The sequence below is a fragment of the Ictalurus furcatus genome, chromosome 19 (assembly GCF_023375685.1).
Source record: "Ictalurus furcatus strain D&B chromosome 19, Billie_1.0, whole genome shotgun sequence".
NCBI lineage: Eukaryota > Metazoa > Chordata > Actinopteri > Siluriformes > Ictaluridae > Ictalurus > Ictalurus furcatus.
The window spans coordinates 23512484-23524508 of NC_071273.1; the positions used below are offsets into that span (position 1 = coordinate 23512484).

The 12025-nt window shown below is 43.0% G+C and overlaps 1 protein-coding gene across 1 annotated transcript; it reads left to right on the plus strand.

Moving 5' to 3' along the window:
* The first annotated feature begins 629 nt into the window (after window positions 1-629).
* Window positions 630-6741, plus strand: slc25a3a (solute carrier family 25 member 3a). The gene is made up of 7 exons (XM_053650856.1): window positions 630-1322; window positions 3532-3659; window positions 3736-3915; window positions 3999-4180; window positions 5042-5214; window positions 5608-5718; window positions 6106-6741. Exons 1-7 carry the CDS (start codon window positions 1202-1204, stop codon window positions 6267-6269), a joined length of 1059 nt encoding a protein of 352 aa, XP_053506831.1. The 5' UTR covers window positions 630-1201; the 3' UTR covers window positions 6270-6741.
* The last annotated feature ends 5284 nt before the right edge of the window (window positions 6742-12025 follow it).

A 12025-nucleotide genomic window follows, 5' to 3' on the forward strand; every position in this document is an offset into this window, starting at 1 on the left:
GGGGTTTTTTTTTGTTTGTTTTGTTTAGTTTTGTTTTGTTTTCGTCCCCCCAAAATCTGATTTTCTTTGCTACATTTCTTAAAAAAAAAAATCGTCGATCAAATTTTTAAATAAAAATTGAACGCGGTCGGCTACGTAGTCTCGACTTTAAATACGTTCACTTTTCCGTGCTGTAGCCCGAATTTGTATATGAAACGAGTTTCGTCTGAATGAAATATTCAGTGAAATGAAATGGAACCGCGATGTACGCAATTCAAACGCTCGGTCTGCTAGCGCCGCGTTTTCCGATTCGTTTTCCTCGAGTGAAACGAACGTTGGTGAAATTATTTTTGAAGAGATATTTAAACGTGCGCGAGGTCCTTTCGGAGATCGCCCCGGCACGGCGAACGAGACGAGCGCGGATTTGATTGGTGGTTCTCTCTTCGGCCAATCGGAAGTCAAGAAATGACCCGCTTCAGTTGTGAATTTGAAATTTTATCTCTTTCTTTTTAAAAAGCACAAATTTGCGACACCAAAACGTCTTATTTGTTATTTATTTATTTATTTATTTACGTATGTAAACCTAATTACATACTAACAGTAACATAATCTTAGACGAAAAGGTTCCATCTCGCCCCCTGGAGCGTTCTCCGTCTGACGGGAACCTCGTAAAGGCTCTGTGTAGCACCTTGCGACCTTCAGGAAAGCTTTGAGTGTGCGAGGAACCTTTTGAGGAAACCTCCGAGTGTAAAATTCCTTACAAAATCTTGATTATTTGTGAAACTGAAATCCGAGTGTTTCGAGGCAGGGAAGTTCGGCAGGTGAAACCGTGAGCAGGCGCGAGCTCCGTCCTCACCTCGCGCTGACGTCCTCTGACGTCACCGAAGGACACGGGGGATTTAGCGTGAGCGTGAGCGTGCCGTGTGACTCTGAGACTCGCCGGCTGTCTGAAGCGTCTGTGGATTTATACATCCGAGTGTCTCGGCGTCTTTATTTACTTTAACATTTCATATTTAATCCAGGAGCGTGTATTTTGACTGATTTGGATTTCAGAGGAAAATATAGATCTGTTTTTGTTTTTGTGACATTACTGCTCATTTATATACACCGTTTATTTAAATATAGCTTCCTATTCATCTTTATCGATCTTTTCTTTTCTAACCGAACGAGTCGATCGTTTCTAGTTTGTTTATTTATTTGCGGTAAGTTGGTGCAGGTGGAAATGTACCCGTCAGGACTGAAGTCTTTATCCCGGCTGAACCTGTTCCACTCGCCGCTAATCTCCTTACAGCAGCAGGGAGCCGAACGGAGACGCCGCACCCTGACCGCAGCCTCCTACCACGGTAACGTATTTATACACGCGACGGTTGTTGCCACTTGTTATGAACGGGGGGATTAATGTAACTTGAAAAGGAAAACATTATTGAATATGTACGCTGGATATCAAACGTCTACACACCCCCGTTTACATGGCAGGTTTTTGTGACGTAAACGCTATGAAGTGAAAGACGATCTCGGGTTTTGAGTCGGATTCGGATCGGATTAGTTGGATGTATGATTTGGGCCGTTGCTGTGCTGAAAGGTGGCGTCCCTTTACATCTTCAGCTTACGAGCAGACCCCTGAAGCACTGAAATCCACTGGTATTTGTAGATATTCATGATCCCTTCCACTCTGATAAAAAAAAAAAAGCTCTGGTTGAAGAAACTCGGCCGTAAAGTGCGATGCCGCCGTCACCGTGCTTCACCGTGGCGATGATGTTCAAAATGCAGCCGCGAGGTTAATGACCGGGGCGAAGAAATCTAACCGTGTCCCGCCAATTTGAGCATCGCTCCATCGGCTCCCGGTCCGTTTTAGGATCCGGTTTAAGATTCTGTTCTTCGTCTTTAAAACTCTTAATGATTTAAGCTCCTCCTTCTCTCAGAGATCTTCTCACACCTCGGTCATCTAGCAGATTTTTAAGATCTTCAGAAGGTTTCTTCTGTATGTCCCTCGATCCCGTTTCTAAACTAAAGGGGATGGAGCTTTTTCAGTCTCCGCCCCTCGTTTATGGAATCAATTGCCATTGGACATCCGCCTCGCACCTTCTATAATCATTTTTTAAAAAGAGGCTGAAAGCGTATCTCTTCTCCCAGGCATTTTAATCTCATTTTTACATTTTTGTCTATTGTCTGTCTTTACTTGTTGGTTTTATTCTGCTCAGCACTTTGGTCAGCTTTGCTGTGTTTAAATGTGCTTTAGAAATAAACTGTACTTACTTACTTACTTTAGTGATTATTATTATTATTGTTATTATTGTCTCCGAACATACATTTTGGACTTATTATACCTTTAGGAAAACATTGTGTGAATCGGTCCTCATCAGACCATAACACATTTTGTCACAAGTCTGGGGTGATTTAGTTGGATGTTTTTTGTGAGAAAGGGCTTCCGTCTAGCCGCCCTGTCCCGTCGCCCAGACGTGTGAAGAAGGAGAGAGATCGTCATCACATGCAGGGACTAATCAGTACTTAATCAGTCAGATGTTCCTGCAGCGCCTTTAATGTTGCCGTCGGTCTCTTGGTAGCCTCCCGGGTAAGTTTTTGTCTTGTTCTTTTGTAAATTGTGGAGGGACGTCCTGTTCTTGGTGATGCCACTGTGGTGCTCCATTTTCTCCACTTGACCTTCACGGTGTTCCAGGGTACATCGAATTTTTAGGAAATTCTTTTATACCCCTTTCCTTATTGATATCTTTCGACAAGTGGACCATGGCCTCAGCGTTCGGGTGAAACCAAGATGATGTCGAGAAAATCTTGCAAAAAACGCTCCCGGTTATTGTGAGTTTATTATTTAAAAAAAATAATAATTCCACTAAAATGTTTGGTTGCTTTTTTTTTTTTTTTCTTTTTTCCTTCCACTTAATTTCTCTACGCTGTAATTTCACACTGAGGGTGGGGGCGGGGAAAAAAGTTCTGACATGATTTATCTTGGTTTCATTTTTTTATTTTACAAAAACCTGCCATTTTAAAAGGGGTGTGTAAACTTTTTTTTTTTTTTTTTTTTTTACATCCACTGTATGTGAGCACATGTTAAAAAAAAAAAAAAAGAAAAAAAACCATGTGTTTTATCGCTGTTGAGTTCTGGATTCTGATTGGTCAGAAGGAGGTATTGATGAATTTTCTAGAACAGCTACTCTGACAGTAGCGCAGGTTTATATATTTTTATATATATATATATATATATATATATATATATATATATATATATATATATACACACACACATATACACATATATACACACGTAATAAGTTACGGTTTCTATAGTAACAGCTCACCGACTAACTGCTAATAATAAATTGATTAAAAAGAAAAAAGACGTGTATAATCTTTTGCTATTGCAAAAATTTCTGAAAAGTAAGGAGATGTTTATTTCACGTTCACGGAAGGAGTCTCCAGTGTCGTGACCAGAAGATTTCCCTTGTTTTTGGAGTCGTTAGTTGCAGAAATCATCACAAATAGCATGTTTATTGCGTTCTTCTGCGTTGCGTCCTGTTCCTTGTTTCCCTTCTAAAGAGGCTGATGTGAGCTGCGAGTACGGCTCGAATAAATACTACGCCCTGTGCGGTTTCGGAGGCGTCCTGAGCTGCGGGCTCACGCACACCGCCGTCGTCCCTCTCGACCTGGTCAAATGTCGCATCCAGGTTCGTATCGCGATCCGAAATGTATGTGAATTCGTACGCAGCTCCAGAATCCTTTACGTACGCCGTGTGTTTTCAGGTAAACCCGGGTAAATACAAATCCATCTTTAACGGCTTCTCCGTCACCGTGAGGGAGGACGGGCTCCGAGGTCTGGGTCGAGGCTGGGCTCCTACGTTTATTGGCTACTCCGTGCAGGGTCTCTGCAAGTTCGGCTTCTACGAGCTCTTCAAAGTGCTCTATAACGACATGCTAGGAGAGGCGAGTATGAGGCGTATGGACCTGCTGGTGCCCGATGTGGCGTCGGAGATGTTTGACCAGCCTGTTTCTATGTGGAACCGCAGGAGAACGCTTACCTCTGGAGGACGTCGGTGTACTTGGCCGCTTCTGCCAGCGCGGAGTTCTTCGCCGATATCGCTCTGGCCCCCATGGAGGCGTGCAAAGTGCGCATCCAGACCCAGCCAGGTTACGCCAGAACCCTGAGAGAGTGCGCCCCGAAAATGCATGCAGAGGAGGGGCTATGGGCGTGAGTATAACGTTAAGGACTGGCGTAAAAGTTGGCTTCAGGTCAAAAGTTCGATATTCGCAAATTAAGGGACCGTCTCTAAAGTTCCATACGACGTTGGTATACACGTTTCTAACTTCGATAACGTTTGAAGAGAACGACTTGCGGTCACACGACCATCAAATCACGTGTCAAATTTGCCATGTACAACCCCGATTCCAAAAAAGTTGGGACGCTGTGTAAAATGTCAATAAAAACCGAATGCGACGGTTCGCAAATGTCTCAAACCCACACGTTATTCACGATCGAACGTAGAAAGCATATCCACGTCTCAAAAAAGTTGGGACGAGGGCAGCGAAAGGCTGGAAAAGTAAGTGTTAGTAAAAAGAAACAGCTGGAGGTTAATTGGGAACAGGTCAGTCAGATGAAAAAGGGCATCTTAGAGAGGCGGAGTCTTTCAGAAGTAAAGAAAGACGATCTGCGAAAAACTTTTTTCCGAATAATGTTCCTCAATGTTAAATCTCATCGTCTACAGGACATAATATCCAAAGGAAATCGTAGCTGACGCCTACATGGACACTTTACCGTTGGTTTTGTGACCGTAAGTCATTCTCTTCAAACGCTATTGAAGTTAGAAACGTGTCTAGCGGTGTCGTATGGAACTTTAGAGACGGTCCCTTAATTTGCGGATATCGAACGTCCGACCTCGAGCCGACTTTACGCCGGTACAGAGGAGTATCGGTGTCCGGTCCACAAGTAAGTAACCGGATGATGTGGAGAAGATCTTTCAGCTCGCTGATGATGCGCGACATGAATAATGCACAGAAATGGACATTTAAATAAAATAAATGTCATTAATTAATTGATAAATTTTCTTCCAAGGTTCTACAAAGGCGTGTATCCTCTGTGGCTACGTCAGATCCCGTACACCATGATGAAGTTTGCGTGTTTCGAGCGTACGGTGGAGACGCTGTACAAGTACGTGGTGCCGAAACCTCGCAGCGCCTGCTCCAAACCCGAGCAGCTCGTCGTCACCTTCATCGCCGGGTACATCGGTGAGTCAGGCCGCACAGGGACTAATCAGCAGTTTAAAAGATGGACTAGATCAGGATTATTATTATTTTATCTATAATCTATAGGGTTTTCAGGCACTAGGTGCTTGGACCCCTAACGATAGTAGTATGAATGATAGCAACATGGGTCTGATCTCATTTTCAGATCTCTAACGCAGGGGTTCTCAAACCTGTCCTGGAGGACCCCCAGCACTGCACGTTTTGTATCTGATACACCCGATTCAGTTCTAATGAGTTGGGGGAAAAAAAAGTGCAGTGATGGGGTTCCTCCAGGAGAGCTTTGAGAAGAACTGCTCTAAAGGATGGTTGAGAAAACCTATGCGAGATGTTTTGATAGTCACGTGAGCACTATTTCTTCTTCCCTCTTGTACTCAGCTGGCGTGTTCTGCGCCGTGATTTCCCACCCGGCCGACTCGGTGGTGTCCGTGCTGAACAAGGAGAAAGGAAGCTCAGCCGTACAGGTGCTTAAGAGGTTGGGACCTCAAGGTGAGTCTTTTCTTTCTTCACACGGGTTTGTGCGAGATGCTCTGAGGATGCAGTACCTCTCAATCAGCACCTGGAGGTGCTCTTATACCACAACTTCTAATGCTGAACACTCTCATAGTCACCAACCTTCTTCCTTGAGATCTACCTTCCTTCCTTCAGGTTTCATCTCCAACTAAAATCTAACCCAGCTGTTTTTGTTGATCAAGAACTTCTTAAAGCGGTGATTAGCTCCAACCGTAATGGTGCCCACCTGACCCTGTCTAAAGTCTTCAGGAAGGTAGATCTCCAGGAACAGGGTTGGTGGCCACTGGTTTAGACGCATTAGAACTTGTTCTCTGTGGTAGAAAGATGTATAAAGGCGTTTGATGTTGACTCTTTGTCCCGCAGGCGTGTGGAAGGGGCTGGTCGCTCGCATCGTCATGATCGGCACGCTGACCGCGCTGCAGTGGTTCATTTACGATTCGGTGAAGGTCTATTTCCGCCTGCCGCGCCCGCCTCCCCCGGAGATGCCCGAGTCTCTGAAGAGGAAGATGAGTTTGGCAGGCCAATAGAGAAAACACACACAAACCTCAAGGGCAAAATCTACAAAAACTTTTCACCAGTGAAGGAGAAACAGTACATTTCATTTGTGGTTGCAAAAGTTAAATAAATAAATAAATAAATAAATACAAATCTAGTACTGGTCCATCATTCGCAATAACCCCTCCTACTGCTACCTTAAACCTCATACATTAATAAAATAAGGGTTTCATTTGACTTCCCCTTTTAAATAGTAATGGAAAGTAGTTTTGTCATGAACCTCTTGGTCTCCAGACTTGATCTGATGTCTGATGGTTACAGCAGGTATGTCTGGACAAAGATGATGAAGTCGGTCGTAAAGCCATATTGGAGAATAGCTCACAATTAGAAGTGGAGAATATGAAGGAACGCCTGTGCAGCTGAACACACTAAACGCCTTGTTTCTATCGGTTCAATTCGTTCTTGAGCGTGCGCAAACTTTTGCACTCGGCTGGCTATACGTGGAGGAAATTTCACGACCACGTCACAGCGATTTTATTGATTTTTTTTCTTCAAATACATCAAAACTACCCGAGGCTCGGCAAATTTGAAGAAGTCAATAAGCCCCGCCCACTTTACAACCCCGTTATGTGACCTTCCCTGAGAGTCTTGTTTCCTGATGTACTCTACATGTCAGTGTCATTATGATGTACACGTCACTTTCCTTTATAAACATTATTAACCGCACTAACTAGAGTGCGGTAGTACAATGGTACAGAACGTCTTTGTTTCCTGTCGCACTAAGAGAACTAAGAGGAACCCAAACCTGCTCCGGCATGACGATGTCGCGGTGCACAAAGCGAGCTCCATGAAGACGTGGTGTGTGAAGGTTGGAAGAAGATGGAAGGACTCGAGTGTCCTGCACAGAACCCTGACCTCAACCCCACTGAACACCTCTGGGATGAGCTGGAACGAGTACTGAACCCCAGACCTTTCCGACATCCCGTCACCAGCACCTCATTGATTCTCACAATTCCCACAGCTATGCTCCAGAATCTACTGAAAGCCTTCGCAGAAGAGTGGAGCTTATTATAAAAGGAAAACTGGGACTAAATCTGGAATTAGATGTTCAACAAGGACATATGGGTGTGACGGTCAGGGCTACGCTACTAGTCCAGGCTTGAGACGTTTTCCGTATCGACTTGGACTTGTCTCAGATTAATTGACCTTTGAAGTCGGACTTGTCATGGTCTTGATAAATATGGCCTTGGACGTGACTGGGAGGGTTTTTTTTTCTTTTCTCTTTCCATATCAAGTTCAATGAAACAGCTAAAGTAAACTCTTGGCCTCAAGAACGATTGAATGGTTTTCAGTCTCCATCTTGACTCGGTCTCGCTTTTATGTGGATGCTACTTTTACTCGGTCTCGCTTTTATGTGGACGCCATCTTGACTCGGTCTCGCGTTTATGTGGACGCCATCTTGACTCGGTCTCGCGTTTATGTGGACGCCATCTTGACTCGGTCTCGCGTTTATGTGGACGCCATCTTGACTCGGTCTCGCTTTTATGTGGACGCGATCTTGACTCGGCCTCGCGTTTATGTGGACGCCATCTTGACTCGGCCTCGCTTTTATGTGGACTCCATCTTGACTCGGCCTCGCTTTTATGTGGACTCCATCTTGACTCGGCCTCGCTTTTATGTGGACGCGATCTTGACTCGGCCTCGCTTTTATGTGGACGCGATCTTGACTCGGCCTCGCTTTTATGTGGACGCGATCTTGACTCGACCTCGCTTTTATGTGGACTCCATCTTGACTCGGCCTCGCTTTTATGTGGACTCCATCTTGACTCGGCCTCGCTTTTATGTGGACGCGATCTTGACTCGGCCTCGCTTTTATGTGGACGCGATCTTGACTCGACCTCGCTTTTATGTGGACTCCATCTTGACTCGGTCTCGCTTTTATGTGGACGCGATCTTGACTCGGCCTCGCTTTTATGTGGACGCGATCTTGACTCGGCCTCGCTTTTATGTGGACTCCATCTTGACTCGGCCTCGCTTTTATGTGGACTCCATCTTGACTCGGCCTCGCTTTTATGTGGACGCGATCTTGACTCGGTCTCGCTTTTATGTGGACGCGATCTTGACTCGACCTCGCTTTTATGTGGAATCCATCTTGACTCGGTCTCGCTTTTATATGGACGCGATCTTGACTCGGCCTCGCTTTTATGTGGACTCCATCTTGACTCGGCCTCGCTTTTATGTGGACTCCATATTGATCTTGACTCGATCCCAACTAGTCCTGGTCTTGGACTTGATGGTGGTCTTGAGAAAGAAATTTTCACATTTAATGTTCAAATACTTTCGCCAGCATCCAAGCTCTATAATCATCTCAATTCTAGCAAGATGCGTTTTTTTTTTTTAGTTTAGGCAATCCTTACAGCATCTGAGTGCTACATAAATGTCAATGTCACTAGAATCCATAAGAAATGCTCATTAGGAACATTTCGTCACATTTCGTCTGTCCTCATATCGCAATTTTGACAAAATGGCGCCTCAGCTATCAGAAAACTATTTCCTGGTATTTGGATCACCATTTTGTTCCATAATGCGGAACAAACTTGAAAATGGGATCGTGTGTGTGTGTGTGTGTGTGTGTGTGTGTGTGTGTGTGTCAGTCAGAGTGCTCTTTGTTCCCTCTATTCTGTGTGTTTTAAAACAAAAAAATTTCTCTCTCATCAGCTCCGAGCGCGAGCTCTGCTAACCCCAACACTTCCAGGTCACCTGCTGTACGTAAGCGCGAGAGTGTGTGGTGCTTTCACGGCCGTGTGTGAGTGCTCATGCGTGTTCGGAGTTCACACGATCTCCAGGCACTAATGGAGACGCGCTGTTTAGCGAGGGGGAACGTGCGATACGTGTTACACGCGGTTACGGGCGACTGTTGTCATTTATAATCCATTTGGTTTGACCAGTTAATGCGGCTTTTCCTGCCAGTTTGGAGAAATGAGGTCTCTTCTGTGTTGAAGGTTAGAGGATGTGCAGCAAACCTCTTCCTGTGACTATTTTATTATTATTATTATTATTATTATTATTATTATTATTATTATTTTCCACAGAACACCTCTTTAGTCATCATTATAGTCTGTATTTTGTCTCAACATGACTTGTTTGATGTTCTCTAACTGTGACTAACTCTCACCAACTTAGACTCTCGCTATGTTTAAAATATATCAGCCCACTTTAGTTCTATTTTTAGACACAGGAGGGTTTAAACGCCTGCTTTCCACAACACATCACGCTCATTACAGCCTTCACGTCCACCTACAGCTATGTGTACAGCTACAGTGTGTTGCACTTGTATCCCAGTTGTGACAAAAACATCAAATCAATCAATCAATCGAATTAGGCCCAAAGCTCAAAATATTATTGGCGTGTATCGTAATATTTCAGTGAACGTTATACATTAACCAAAGCTGGAACTATTCTTTTCAGCAGCGCGCAGTCGTGTAGTTGATTCAGGAAATGATGCTAATTTATAATAAATCAATAAAGTTTAAATCTATAGTCCTGAATAAAGTATGAAGGATGAGTCGAGTAAATCACCGAGAGGTTTTCAGATGTGTTTATTACACTGTACGCTGTATGACTTTCAGCCCCGGTTTGCCGTCGCAGAGAGAAATTCTCTGTCAAGATCGGTGTGTGTACGTCGGACGTTTCGGTAAAGTTGCGTGTAAATGTTTTCCGCGCAAGAAGGATTTTCCCGCCGGCTTCGCGAAAGTTTTTGAATCGCCGATTTTCTTCGTATGCGCGTCGGTACGTTGATCAGCTGTAAAATCTTGTACGTTCCCTACACGGCTCCTTTGCATGTAGCGACGCCCACAAAACTCCTTAAAAGGTCGAGTGTGTAGAGAACTGAGACGTGAAATGAGTGATCAGGGTAAAGGCTGGGGGGCGGGGGACCAACCTGTCCTTTTGTCAAAATTGAATTGGATTAGTTTTATTTAAATGTCTTCATTTACGGGTTTGTGTCAGCTTGCGTTTTCTTTTTTTTTTTTTCTTTTTTTTTTCCATATTCTTTAGTTAATGCCGATAATATAACATGTTCTTCACTAAATGTTCTCCTTGGTGCTCTTCGCCCCGGACCTAGTGGAACGAGCACGAGGATGGGTTTTTGATCGAGACTCTGAAGCTCTTCTGTAAGTCGCTCTGGAAAAGGAAGTCTGCTAAACGCTGTAAACATAATACCAATAAAAAATTTAAACATGACAGTATATTCCAGATATTAGAGTGCAGTAATACATGCATGTTGCATGATTTAAAGTCGATCACCAAGGAGTAGGATTTTCATGAATATTAATCTTCGTGTAAACGCTCATACGAATGATTTACGAATAAATAAATAAAACGGGGAGGAAAGAAAACTCCTATGAGACAGGCTTGGATGATCATGTCCGGGATAGTTTGGTGGATTTCCTGCTCCTTATTCAGGCCCTTTATTCATCTCGAAGGTTTCAGTTACCAGTGTGTTGAACAAGATGAAACCTGAGTGAGGAAGAAATGAAACACAACTCTTTTCACACGGTGGGAATGCATTAAATATCACTGTGAGATCATCCTGTGAAATACTTCTAACAGGATCAAACACGCACGGCTTTGCCACGTGACCGAGTCTTTCTAGTCATTTGAATCCTGTGTGCCTTTTTTCCGCTTGACAATAAAAATTTAATCTTCTAATGGTAATGGTGGCAGGTGACACAATACCTGGAAAAAAAAACATCAGCCTGTAAAGAATCGTATTACTGTAATGGGATAATATTAGTATTTAGTTTAATAAAATTCAGAATATAAATGAAGAGTTATGGCTTTTACATGTGGGCTTACCATACGTGTCACAGGACCATATGTGTGCTCTAGTGATGGGAATGTCAGCTCTTTTCCAGTGACACAAATCATTTGACTCGCTGAATCATTTGAGTCGACTCTTTCACCCCCCCAATAAATAAATAAATAAACAAAACAGTATAATGGTCCTGCTGGAAGTGCTGGTATTTAGTCTAATAAATGATCTGCTTGTTATTATTATTTTTTTATATATATATATAATGACTAAAAATGCTGTGCTTTGCATAAGTATTTGCTCCCATGAGCTTTTCCACATTTTGTGAACATATTAGCAATTCAAACCCTCTTTTTTTAAAAAAAACAAAACAAAAAACAAATAATTCTTCTACCTCACCACACACACATTTTTAACTAAAAACGACCTTGTAAAGAATGTTAATAATAGTATAATGATTATTATGATCATGTGACCATTCCATTAATTGGAATTCTAGGGTTTTTTTTCAGTGAGTCAATTCAGTGGATTCATCTCAACAACTCATTCAACTCCCAAACGATTCAGTGAGGGATTTTTTTTTCTAAAAAAATTTACCTTCTAATTAATTAACAAACTAAAATTACTTTACCATTAGCCTCCAGAGGACGATCCTTCAGGTCATGCTGTCTGATTCACACTGCTGAGAGTCAAACCCACGACTCACTTTTCACTATAATCACATGCTTTGAAAAGTTTTCCATTGAGTAAATTACCATTTTGATTTAATTGCACCGCAAGAGAAACCGTATTGCCTGCATTGCTCAGAAAAAAGGGGGAAATGGCGCGAAAAAAGGGGAAATAATACAAAAGACTTCTGAGTCGGCTCTTAGCATTCACTCAAAGAGCCGACTCACATATGAGTCTTTTTTCTCCTCTTTTTCAACCATTTTTAAAAAATCTCTCAACCTTCATCTAAAAGAGCCGACACGCGAT